General features: G+C 38.2%; 1 protein-coding gene across 1 annotated transcript; it reads left to right on the forward strand.

Annotated features, from left to right (window-relative positions):
• Positions 1-9337: 9337 nt before the first annotated feature.
• Positions 9338-11589, forward strand: LOC131330730 (1-aminocyclopropane-1-carboxylate oxidase 1). The gene is made up of 4 exons (XM_058364411.1): positions 9338-9571; positions 9724-9950; positions 10336-10669; positions 11090-11589. The coding sequence occupies exons 1-4, from the start codon at positions 9467-9469 to the stop codon at positions 11381-11383; spliced, it is 960 nt and encodes a 319-aa protein (XP_058220394.1). The 5' UTR covers positions 9338-9466; the 3' UTR covers positions 11384-11589.
• The last annotated feature ends 2587 nt before the right edge of the window (positions 11590-14176 follow it).

Consider the following 14176-nt stretch of genomic DNA (forward strand, 5'->3'; position numbering starts at 1 on the left):
GAGATATAGACAATTTTTTAAACGACACGTATGTCGAAATTGGACAAACAAACTGGGACAGAGGGAGTATTCCTCTCTTGTACTCAGATCGGGGAGTTCCTATCTCCATCACTATTTTTAAAGCCAAAGACCCACAAAATGCTAAAAAAGTTAGTGTATCACTAGCTAAAATGAATTTTTCCTGTCGTCTCATGAACCTTTTTCAAATTTGATTTATATTTTTTTATTTTTTTATTTTTCTTGTCGAGACGAAAATTTTGATGTAAAAATTTAACCCGAAACTTATAAAGATTAAGAAAAAAACATCTAAATTGACAAAAGTCACAAATATAAATTAGCCTTTGGTCAAAAGTCTTGCAAATAGTGTCCCTGTCCACCCCACAGAATTCGGTGAACTGTATAAATGAAGACCGTGACACCTATGCCCACGACAGAGAGAGGATAACCAATTACAATTGGAGATCTTACAATTGAGAACTGAGAAGACGTCTTTCAAATCACTAAAAGAGGAAATCTAATTAGAGAAAATGCTGCTGCCAAGCATCTCCCTGCAAAGCAGTATCGAGAAGAGGAAATCTAATTAGAAAAAATGATGCTGCCAAGCATCTTCCTGCAAAGCGGTATCGAGCGATTGATTCGGTCGTTTATCTCGGCACGGACAACTCGAATTGAACCAGAGCACATATAAATTTGAATCGCCCGAACCTTCAATTGCCTATATGAACAGTCGGATCGGTCACACAGCATTCGCGCAAAAGTGCTTGGCTGCATTCCCGGGCGGAGGTGGGTTATCTTTCTAGATTCTAGACCATCCATAAATTTTCCAAAATTTGACTCGTTTTTTGTCGGGGTTGATCAAATGATTTGTAGGGAGAAATCAAATAAATGGAGCCGTGGTCCCCCGAGGCTGCGTGATAGACGAGGTTCAACATTCCAAAAAGAAAGAAGGGTGCTATCGTCAAGTCATCTATTCAGACTCGAGCTGTAGATCAAGCGATTGTGAGTGTCACGTTTTTTTATAGGTGTCAGTGCGTGAGGTTTAGGGGAGTAAACGATTCGGATTGGTCCGGTTCTCAGAAAATCAGTAACTGAATCATTTCAAACGGTTCTAGAAAATTGAGAATTAGAGCCTAATCAATATATGCATGGAACCTAACCAGAACCAAACCGCATGACCGGTCCGATTTTGGTTCAGTTCCGGTTATATTCAATTAACATCCAAACACTTATTCACAAAATATGAACTCATAAAATTAAAGAAATAGGAAGATAATCTGCTGGAATAGAAAATGAAGGAAGAAAATAAAAGTTTTTCTAACAAATGAGATTTCATCTATAAAAAAATTAAGTTTAGCAAAGAAAAGATTAACTATCAAATTCAATTAATATATTTAATTACACACGCGTATGTATTTCTATACTTATCTTAGTTTTAAATGGTTCGGTTCGGTTCGGTTTTAACCACCTTTCATTAATTGAGAACCAATAACCAAATCAAAATTAACGGTTCTTATTTTTTTGGAACCATAACCTGACCGTAAAACCGTAGAATCGGACCAAATAGGACAGCATTCTGGATCAGACCGATTTTACGGCTCGGACAGTTTTCTTGAACACCCCTAGTGAGGTTTCAGGTTCAAAGTCGATGGAACAATGTTGGTCTGCCGTAGGCCCGTAGTAATCTAACTCTACCAACATACTAGTAATATCCTATCATATGACAAAAAGAAGAAGAAAAAAAATCAATTATTCAGATTTCTTTTTTCCATTTTTTTTCCAATCTGCATGTTAGTGAATAACAAGTTACAAAAACAGGTCGATATTGTTCCACCAACTCGAGCTTAATGTCGGTAGATAATAAGTTACAATAACATACCCATGTTCGATTCAGTGCATCCAAAGACCCCATAATTTCTATTTTTACTACTACTTTTCCTTAAGGATGCATGGCGTATAATTCACTCAATTTGTTAGGCGAAATTTGACACTCCTGTTTAGAAGACCTAATTTTAGTCCAATTTGTTGAATTTTAAGGCTGTATTTTTTTTTTCACCAAGAAAGAAAGGAAATGTTTTTTGAATCCAAAGAATTTTTTTTTTCCCGTAGTTTGGAACAACCAACCACAACTGTTGTGTATTAACTACAAGCATTGTGCCCGTCGTTGGACGGGACAGAAAAAAAAAATATCGGTGTTTTTTTGGCCCCGCGTATCAAACGGATGGACACAACAATATTTGATAAAAAAAGATGGTTCAATTTTTTTCCTGTCCCGTGTTCAATGTACGCTAGCATTATTAATTCAAATTCTATGCCCTGAAAGACGTGTATGGTGGAGAATGAGTATGGGGCATCACGTGACTGTGCTCCAGAGACATATAATAATTTTTCCTCCATATTCACACCCCCTCCCCACGTCTCTCCCTAGTCCCTCCCCACGTTTCTCTCTCTCCTCCCCACGTTTCTCTCTCTTTCAAATTTTTTTTTTAAAATCTAGAAAATTAGAATTGAAGGTTTAGATGTTTTGAAGTCCAAAACACATTTGCTTAGTACTATTGATTGATTGATTAAGGGTACAAGACGAAAAACACCAAAACAAAAAGGCATATAAAAATAGAAAACAAAGTGGGATGGGTGAAAAATATTTACATATACATATACATATAAAAAATATATAATGCTGTGGAAAAATTTAGTAATGTATTCAAGGAAACTCTACTTTGTTTTTTCCATTTTCCCCGGTGGAGCCATGACTCCTCTTTTTTCTTTTTCCTTTTTATTATCCAGGGTTGATACGGTACATGAACAAGTTCCATAAAATTGTATTGTAACATTTTCCTTTTTTTATCTGCAAAATGGACGTACGTACAGATAGATTGCTCTACATGTCATCACGAAATATTACTCCATGAACACTACCTAGCCATCTACATGGGATCTCATCACATCACACCTATGTTAGGCCGAAACTAAATATCTCAATGTGTGCTCCAACACGAAAAAGTATTTTAGCCTCACTAAGCGCCTATGCAAACTTGAATTCAAATACTGATCGAGCGAGAAACTTCAAATACTTACCCATTAAACCGGCCACTTGGTGAAACTTAAGTTTTATCCTTACCACTTAGAGCAATGTCATATATATATATATATATATATATATATATATATATATATATATATATATATAGAGAGAGAGAGAGAGAGAGAGAGAGAGAGAGAGAGAGAGAGAGAGAGAGAGAGAGAGAGAGAGAGAGAGAGAGAGAGAGAGAGCCTATACAAACAACATTCTTAGTGACAAGGGGCCAACGGAGCTAACGACGGAGAGAGGTGTGAGATCGCGGATCAAAAAAAAAAAAGGTGTGAGATCCCACATCGCCAATAAAAGGGAAGTTTAATTAGTATATAAGTGATTCCGACCAACTATTGTGTAACTTAAAATTAATTTTTTGAGTCACGTGATTAGGTGAATGGTTAACATGTCAATTGAGGCGGGTCCTTACAAAGGGCACATATCCCTCTTATTTTCTTGGTAATTATATATTAGTTAAGGCTTCCTAATCTTTTTTTATACTATCAGTTAAGGCTTCCTAATCTTCCTTCGACCTTAATCCAACAGATATATACTCCTATCTACGTACGGATTATTAATTATTGATGTCCCCGAAAAATCGAGCCCAAAAGAGTGATTTATTGACTAGGTTATCAACGTTCGATCAACTTGACGTTTCCAATAATTGTTCTTCGCGATGAACTTTTACAAAGTGAACAATTTAGATCATGTCTTTTTGATTCAGGACGATGCCCATTTAATAAACACAACAACCTTATACGCTTTGAGGCACAACAGCCTTATACGCTTTGAGGCACAGCAAGATAGATCCTTGGTTCCCTAAAATTTCTAGATCCACACGTTTTTAACTATCGTGCAAACTGGCAGAGGACATTCTGCATTACCCCGTAACAATTTCTAGATCCACACGTCTTAGAAATCGTAGTGGTTCTTCCACAAGGTGTGACCTAGGTCTGTCAATGGACTATAGTCCATCGTCCATCGCACATTTTCAAAATGCATGATGTAGTGGATTTTGTTGCCACGCAAGCTCTGTAAAATAAAATCGCGATGGACTATTTTTACAAAACGTTTCAAAAAGTGGGTATTCGCCCAATTCGTTTACAAAAATTGGACAAATCGACCAAAAACTCAGAAAGAAGAGGACGCGTGGAAACTTGTTTCTACAACAATTAATATGAATGAAAAAATGAAAGAAATGGAAAATTAGGATTACAAGTCCAACATTTGATCCATAATACTCGTGGTCTATGGACACTAATTTTCTGTAATTTACTGTCTATTCTACTTGGCTTCCTCTGTTAATTTGTTTTTGTGATAATTAAGCCATTTCTTGTTTGCTCTAATAAAGCATAAACAACTGTAGTACGTTTGGATGATAACGCACTCTTTCTATCTCTCTAAACACGCATTAACAAGTACTATATGCAACCCCCATATGGCAACATGCCAACATGGATGAGTTATAAACCCAAACATTCTGGGTTTGAAAATTTGGCAATCTCTAATTGGGCCAGGCTGTAGGAGAAAATTTTTTTATGAATCTCCTAGTCTCGGCGTGGATGGTCTGCCTTTGACCGGACAGGATATAGGAAATAGTCGAGATGCGCGTAAGCTGTCCCGATCAATACTCCTACCTGTCGAGCAAAAAATAATAATTGAAGTATATGAAACTACTATTTTACAAAAGGAACACATGATCAAGTGTCCTTGAAACACCCATTAAACAAAATCCTTCAAGATTATTGACACTGAATTGGATTTTACAAAAGGAAACCTAGTTGTAAACTCAAAAGCATGTCAAGACAAGAAACGAAAAGATTGAAACAGAAAGGAAAGCAAGATCATCATGCTTACAGTGTCTACCACCATAAAAGGATTACTTGAGTGAAAAACAAGGCAATGTGTGTTTCATGCACCCAAAAAGGAAAAAGAAGAAAAAGGCATGTGATTGGTCAATCCAATGTACCTTCAAAAGTATGCAAGTATTGGCAACTTCAGTTTGGCATTTCTTCACCATGGACGATTCCAGAAAAAGTAGTGGCGCACAGAAATGAATTTTAGATCATAATTTCCGAACCGGGGATTGTGTTGTGTAGGTGGTGCACAGCACGTTCGATACATCCGTTCGGCAATCCAACGGTTCAAATCTCATCTCCACCGTGTTAGCATCCGAATTGTTTATTGCCGAGATGAGATTTAGATTGTCGGATTACCAAACGGACGACTCGGATGGTGCACAAACCATTTTTCATATGAAATAATGACCTTATTCTCTTGTCAACCTACTGTAAAAGAAGACAAATTGAAATTCCTATTTCCAAATAAAATTCAATGTTCAAAACTCATTTCCCTTCATAAACATCCCGTACCTAAACTGGCTGTGCAAAACCCTCTATAGCCTTCCAACTCTGGTCAAAGAAAAAACTCGAGTTTAGAACCAACGGGTTATATAAGTAAATAACCAACAAAAATTCCAAATGCACCTAACAAACATAGAAATCCGAAGGAATTTTGCCAAGTGGACATGAGAAAGCAATTAAAAAGCTTGTTCCTCAAGATGATCGCAAGTTTGGATCCCGCAAATGCCAAATATTTCAAACCATAGGGACAACTGGAGATTTGTTCGATCATTGACTTCAGTGCCCCGGCATTAGTCGAAGTAAGCACAAGCTGATCTAGACATCTAGTTATCAAAATGAAAAAACCCTATAATTCCATTCACATTAGTCCCCTATTGGTCCAAATTAAGCTGTCTTCTTCATTGGGTCCCCAACCAGTAAAACTCACAACCCCTTCTCCTTTTCTCTTTTCACTTCCACCCATATTATGTAAAGCAATCACGGTAAAGCTGCAGTAAATTATTATTTTTACAACTCAGATGTCCGAACCACGTTATTTTAATCGATCAAAAGCTGTACTTAAAGACATATTTTTTTCGGAAAAAGGCTATAATACACACAATTTATTTGAGTGTATATCATATGCACTCTTAAAATGTTATGAATTATAGCGAAAATGTTACAAATAGTATTACTAAAAAGTTACGAATCGTATAAAGGTTACGAGATACACCAAAATGTTATGAATTATAATGAAAATGTTACGAATCATACTGCTGAAAAGTTATGAATTCTAGAACAAATGTTACAAAACACGCTAAAATGTTGCTAAAATGTTATGTATAAATCATAAAATAAGTGCATATGTTACACCCTTTTAAGAGCTGTGTATTGTAGACTTTCCCTTTTTTCGACATGGACAAATGAGAAAAGAACAGAACAAAATAAAATAAAAAACAGCTAACTAAGCATCTCATGGGTGATCACAATTTTATTCCTAACGAAAAATCTCAGATTAAACAATTATCCGAAGAAGTCGTGCAAAACTTATTTTTTAGGAACTGTCATATTATTAAGAATCGAATACACTTATCCAGTTTGTTTGGTCAAGAATATAAATATAATAGTCTTCTGATGTCAAATTATTTGTAAATGATACTAGGAATTCTCTTGTTTAAAAAAATGAGAATAAATTCTTTACACATCCGATGTAAATATTTGTTTTATCCAAATCAATTGCATTTCAACACGTATCAAAACAGTGGTTCCAATTAATAAAACGTGGCGACGTGGCGCAACGCAATTGACTTGGAGAAAACAAATGTTTACTCCGACGGTGTAAAGAATTTATTCTCTAAAATAATACATTACGTATCTGATACTATTTGTAGTACTTGTCAGGCTACCATAAACTAGTCCGCACATGTTTATAAGCATGAGAGGAAGAGACGAAAGTAAACGAGAAGAAACCCTATTAAATTACCGTTTGATGGGCGGGATTAAATCATACTCCCTCCGTCCCTAAATAATTATTCGACGCGTAAATTTAGACTGTTAAAAAGATGCACTTGTTTCATTAAAAAAATTAATTTTTTTCACTAATCAATAGATAACAATAAGTTCTATTAAATTTTGAAGAAAAAATTAATTTTTTAAACAAAAAACATGCATCTTTTGTAAGATCCATGTATACGCGTCGGACACTTATTTAGAAAGTGAGGGAGTATATGCTGAAGTATAGGGATTTACGTCTACCCGATTAGCAAGTGTCACATCATCGTTGATAGATAGTTTCAACTGATGTCTCTCCGGTTACTAAACCCAAGTTTGAATCAGATAAATATCACTTAACCTTTTCTTTTCTTTTTGATAATTATATCACTTAACCTTAGTTAGTTAGCATCATTACTCAGTAATACTGTAGTTTATGTAAACTTATCATGGTATCTAATTGACTTTGTTGGACTAAAACAAAATTAACGTAATAAACTATTGGAAAACTTCGTCGAATCTTCGACGAGGGCAAAGGAGAAGACAATCAAATTTCCCTTCATTTTTTTTTTAGAAAATGCGGTAGTAACTTAATCTTATTGAGATGTGAACTGATATGTCATTCGAAAGAAAAAATCGAATATATTATTTATCTCTTGTTAATAATTGAGGACTTGCTTTTCATTGGGTTTTCTGGCTAGGTCGTTTAGGGTTGATCAATATTATGTGAACTGAGATGTGAACTGGTTTACCGCGCCGCCCACCGCACGCTCTCCGGGCCCACTCCGGCCACCGGACGGCCTATTCGAACTGTCCAAAAATTCTTTAAAAAAAAATCGAGTGGGCCTACGCGAGAATCAACGGCATCCGAAGTGTGTAAGTGCTCGATCCAAACTTCCATTTTTTAATGGCTCGGATCATCTGATTTTTGGTAGTTCAGATCGATTACTTACACACATCGGATGCCATTGATTCTCATGAAGGCCCACTCGGTTTTTTTTTTTAGAATTTTTGGTCGGTTCGGATTGGCAGTCCGGTGGCCGGAATGGGCCCGGCAAGCGTGCAATGGGCGGCGCGGTGGATGAGCCGCGGTGGGTGTTTCATTGTCCCTACAACATTTTCCATTTATATATGAAAAAAATAACAAAAGGATCATCGACCCGAGCCTTAGAGAGCTTGAGCTTGGCTAGTTTGTCAAACGAGCTACAAACTAGCTCGAGCTCGTTCACGAACACCTCGAGTTGAGCCATTACTGAGCTCGCGAATGGCTCGGTTCGCTTACAACCCTAATCATCGTATCATAAATTCAAATGCACAAGAACAGCAAAAATACGAACTACAGTATGGTGAAAATAGAAAGTGCAAATCATCACAGTAATCTGTTTGGAACTTATAGAAAGGAAAAGAAAATAAAAGAGAAAGAAAATGAGAGGAAAATAGGAGGTAAAATTTACTATTCACTCAACTTGAAATTTTTATTTTCTTCACTCTTTTTCTTTCAACCAAACAATAGGAGGGAATTTTTTTTAATTTTCCATTCTTTTCCTTTTTTTTTTTCTAAGTTCCAAACAGAGCCTAAAATGTGCTCTAAAGTAATCAATTTTTTTTTGAGGGAGGACAAGAGGGTAATTTCACCAACCAAACTCACCTAGGTAATTGCTGACTAGGGAGAGGTAGAGTGAACCATTTAAACACATACACACAAATCCAAACTCCCGATGTGAAAGCCAGCCCAACTGACGCAGGCCCAAGAACCTCGCCGCGAAACCCAGCACAACGACAACGGACTCAAAGGACCTACACCAGAGGTCGGATCCCTCTAAAGTAATCAATGTCTCCAAGAAACTTCAACGATTCGGATTTTTCTGTTTTTTTCCTCTTGGGTGTGTATTCTGTTTGGGTTGTGAAACAACGAAGCAACTTCCCTCATATCACACTCAAAATCAAAAAAGAAACAATTTCAATATGGGCAAATAAAATTTCAAGTTTTTTTTTTAATAACAGCCACGAAGTTGTGGTCAAGAATGCAAAGAATAGTAGAAGCGACCTTCCAGCCACCTCAGTGGGGTCCTTACCACAATGGAAGAGATATTTCAACAAGGCACCATGACAACTCAAGGCAGGCCGGGACTTAAGCATATGTTTCCTCTAAGATCTGAAATTCGAAAAAAATCATGTGATATCAATTCCTCTAGGCCAGTTTATGCGAAATTTTGCTCCGGTTTTAATTGAGCTCACCGGAAATGAACGGTGGGATTGGACCCCCAGATTTAATCGACGTGCGAGTACACTGGCAAGAGATATGAAAAACAAAAAAAACATGGCACAATGACCTTAGCCATGCGTTGGGACCGAACACAAACTGGGTGGGTCCTGACACAGTCTAATTGACTCCTTTAATTTCTATCCTATCCCCTCACCAACTTTCCACTATTATTTTTCCCTTCACCACTTCATCAAACCCCTATAAATTGCACTAGAAACTCATTCATTCTCACTCACAGGCGGGAGAACAAAACACAACAGCATACAGTGAGAGATACAGACATATATACAGAGAATAATGGAGTACTTCCCAGTGATCAACATGGAGAAACTAAACGGTGAAGAAAGGGGAGCCACAATGGAGCTCATCAAAGATGCTTGTGAGAACTGGGGATTCTTTGAGGTACTATTAGTTTCTATAAGCTACCAATTTCCTTCATTTCATAGTTTAAGTTTTTTCGTTTTTTATTCCCGGATGCTCGGGCCAGCTTAAACTAATTCTAAAGTAAAGTTTTTTCAAAAAATGGGTTTAAGAGTTTTTAACTTTATGTACAGTTGATGAACCATGGAATTCCACATGAGTTTATGGACACTGTGGAGAGGCTGACAAAGGAGCACTACAAGAAGTGCATGGAAGAGAGGTTCAAGGACCTGATGGCAACCAAGGCTCTAGAGGGTGTCCAAGCAGAGGTCACTGACATGGACTGGGAGAGCACCTTCTACTTGCGCCACCTCCCTCGGTCCAACATATCTGAAGTACCCGACCTTGAAGATGAATATAGGTACAAAAAATCAGATGTCCAAAAACCAACACAAAAAAACCCCATAATTTCCCCCCCAAAATAAGTGGTCAGCAAGCTCGCTGATGACACTGGAGCAATGCTAGGAACACAACTTTAAAACACAACTATCTGATGCACGTAAGCCCACATAATCGGACACCTCCAAACACAATTGTATTCCTAGACTTTTTGCTTTTGATGAACTTGTAGCACTAGTGGAGATATTAAGGTTGCCAGAGTAATATTTGATATTTCCCCTCCTGGTCAACCAAAACTCCTGGACAATCCAAAGTATCAGACCATAAATGATGGCCAACTAAGCAAAATTGCTCTCTTCCCCTCCCTCAGCTTTAATCCTGATTTGTATATCTATGTGAATGAGCAGGGAGGTGATGAAGGAATTTGCAAAAAGATTGGAGAAACTGGCAGAGGAGCTCCTAGACTTGCTATGTGAGAATCTGGGACTAGAGAAAGGCTACCTAAAGCAGGCTTTCAATGGAGCAAAGGGTCCTAACTTTGGAACCAAGGTCAGCAACTACCCACCATGTCCCAAGCCAGATTTGATCAAGGGGCTCCGAGCCCACACTGATGCAGGCGGCATCATCTTGCTCTTCCAAGATGACAAGGTCAGCGGCCTCCAACTCCTCAAGGACGGCCAGTGGATCGACGTTCCTCCGATGCGCCATTCAATTGTCATCAACCTTGGTGACCAACTTGAGGTACAATAAGAGATCTAAGATGTCTTACTTCAAACATGGTTTAAAACTTTAGATTGCGGAATTGGGATTTACGGTAAAGGTACTGAGATATTGTGCGATACAGATCAGGAACCGAAACCCAAGTCGCCTTGTTTATAAAAAAAAAAAGCCTCAAAAAAGACTTCTAAAGAGCCTAGAGCATCTGAATTGACCAATAAACTGTGAATTGGATAGTGAATTTCCATAAAGGCATACGTATCCCAAATTGGCCGAAACACAAGCAATTTTCATTCCCATCAGTATAGTAGGGCACAATGGTACATAGAGGCCAAAATAAACAATATGCACCTGCCTATATCTAAAACCTTGATTTCAACTGGTCCATAATCTTTAGCAAATAAATGAGGACTTCAATCTTAAGAATTATAAAAACACACGCAGGTGATCACCAATGGGAAATACAAGAGTATACTCCACCGAGTCATCGCCCAAACGGATGGAAACCGGATGTCAATAGCATCATTTTACAACCCAGGGAGTGATGCTGTGATCTATCCTGCACCAGCACTGGTGGAGAAACAAGCAGAGGAAGGAAAGGAAACATACCCAAAATTCGTGTTCGACGACTACATGAAACTGTATGCAGGGCTGAAGTTCCAGGCCAAGGAGCCAAGATTTGAAGCCATGAAAGCCATTGAAACTAATGTCACTATGGGTCCCATTGCAACAGCTTAAATTAGAGTCAATGTAAAGAGAGAACAGGACTTAAGATGTTGGTTTTATTGGGGTGTGACTAATCTTGGTGTATAAAGCAAGTTGTTGGGTCCTTGTGGGTTACTGTATGGAGTGATTAGTTCTTGTAAGATGTGAAAAGTTTAATACTACTAGTGTATAACAACCTTATGTTATGAATAAAGAGTTTAATGTCCTTTCCTAGTTTATTCCTTTCTTTCTTCAACAAAAGTGGCAGTTGATCTCAAAGTTGTGACGACAGGTAAACCAAGTTTACAAATATGAGGAACCATTTGGTTGCAACTTTTATGTAGCCAAGTAAGGTAGGTATAGAGAGATAATCCAGGCAGGGTAGAGAGAGAGAGAGAGAGAGAGAATGGGGACACAGACACGGGAATTCTAAAAAAATGGGGACACGGACACGGGGGACACACCATGTGTATATTTTATTTATTTATTTATTTATATTTTTTTCAAATTTAAATGGCAAAATGTGAACAAAACGAAAATTCCATAGTTCCAATACCATTTTAACAAAACAAGACATCCATAAGTTCAATACAACCTTATTGAAAAATTACAGTTTAGCCGTAGAATTTTTTTAAAAAAATTACCGTTTGACCACCAAAATTTTAAAAAATTACAGTTTGACCCCAATTTTTTTAAAAAAAATTACACTTTGACCCCCGCCATGTACACATCAGTGTCCTCAGTCGTGTCCCCATCGGTGTCCTGCCGTGTCCCCCTCAAAAATTTATATTAAATTATGGGATAAGCCACGTGGCGTGTCCCATACGTGTCCCCGTGTCCAGACACTGTGAAACGTCGACCCCTAGAAGTGTCGGTGCTTCATAGCTTATACCTTTTTAATAACAGTTCAACTGAGCATCGAATTACTGAAGTGGAGCAATCAGTTAAAGGAATCACAGTATAAAAGTTGAACAAAGGAAAAAGATCGAACCTTGTTCTGACTTGCAAATTTTAACTGGAGTCCTCCCACAAAGATCAACGCTGCCGCAAAACCACGTAAAATAACAACATTTTGATGGATTAATAAAAATCTTACAGTAGAGGTCAAATTCTCCTTGAAATGTTCCTGTGTCATTTTGCTCAGTCCATCAAAGGAGATAAATTGCCAGGAAACTCCAATGAACAACAGTATATTCAAATAGCCAACATGCAATATCATATGGTGAGATTGTGAATTGAGACTTTCCACTCCCAGGCATTGGACTTTGAGAAGTTGGATTTTGCTTCACTTATCAAAAGGAAATACCACATAAGAGGTGTAAAAGCCTATGCATATAGGATGATGCACCATGCTGTCAAATGACTAGGTTTTTGCAATAGTGCTATGGGGTGTGATTATAGTTGCGTACCAAAATTATTTAATTAGCTTATGTCATGAATAAGTGAGCTCAGTGTTCCCTCCCCTACTTTAATCTTTTCATAAAAGTAGCAGTGGATCTCAAAGCTGTTACAAAAGGAAAAGCAAGTGTATGCTCCCTATGAGGGACCATTCAATTGCAACTTTTATGTAGTCAAGTTAGTTAGGTAAAGAGAGATAATCTATATAAGTGGAGCAACTAGCAAAGGGGGAAGGAGTCGTATGACACAATAAAAGTAAGAAAAAAGATCAGAACTTCTTGTTACTTTCAGACTTGAAGTGGAATCCTGCCACAAAGATCAACCCTGCAAAACATCCACAAAAAACTGTCAAATAACATACTTCCATTCAATGTTCTAAAAATTGCTAGGCGGAAAAGGGGCGCCTAGCGCCTTCCGCCTAGGCGGGAACTAGGCACTAACTAGTTGGCTGCCTAACTAATCTAGGCGTTGGATCACCGCCTAGCGCCTAGGCGGGGACACTTTTAGAACACTGCTTCCATTGGACGAAAAACCTCATAATAAGTTCTGTCAAAACTCCTAATGGTTCTGTTATTGTGCTTAGACAACAAAAAGGTGAGGAAATTTCCAGGGAACTCACATGATCAGTGGTATAGTGGCATTCCATCGCTTGTAAATTAATGCCTTCCTTCTCAGAATCTGTCCTTGTCCATATCATCTGCTTAAAGAATTTCCTTTACAGGGTATCTTTCTTTCTCTCCCTGTCTAGCATTCCAGCTTTGTGCCTTTGTGTAAACACCCCAATCTGGGCTTCCGGATTGCTTTTTCTTTCTTTTTGGTTTTTGTTTCCCCAATGATGAAATGGATCAAGAACACCCCGAGAATGATTAGTGGTTGAGCTTTGAGCATTTGAAACCCTCCCCAATTTAACAGAACCTTACTGGCACGCGCTGGTTGAGAACCAACGCGTGCGGGTCAAAGTGGCAGGTGTTGGTCAAATGGTCAAACTTTGACTGTTCACCAACGCGTGTTGGTTTGGCTCGCGCGCGTGAGTCCATGACCTGTGCGCGCCGGTCAAAGCAGTGTCCCATCACCTATTTGGCCAACTTGCAATAGCCATGATCAAGGGTCTGCAGGGCTTTGTGACGTACTTGCTAAGTTATCTCTCACCCTTTCCCCCTATATATACCCCTCTCTCACTCAAGAAAAGGGTTCCAAGTTTTCAAAAGGGTTCCAGGGTTCCAAGTTTTCCAAGGTTACAAAAATTCACACACCTCATTCAACCTCAAACATCAAAGCTCAAACATCCATTCAAACTCAGCCAAAGGTATAAACACATGCTGCTTCTTGTTTTGATCCTTGAGGGAGGCTGGCAGGGTCAAAGCTGGTAATCAATACCAGTCCTGGCCCTAAGACTAGCAAGGTTCAAAAACCGTGTGAACAAGGGAC

This window comes from Rhododendron vialii, chromosome 6a (genome assembly GCF_030253575.1).
Source record: "Rhododendron vialii isolate Sample 1 chromosome 6a, ASM3025357v1".
Taxonomy (NCBI): Eukaryota; Viridiplantae; Streptophyta; class Magnoliopsida; order Ericales; family Ericaceae; genus Rhododendron; species Rhododendron vialii.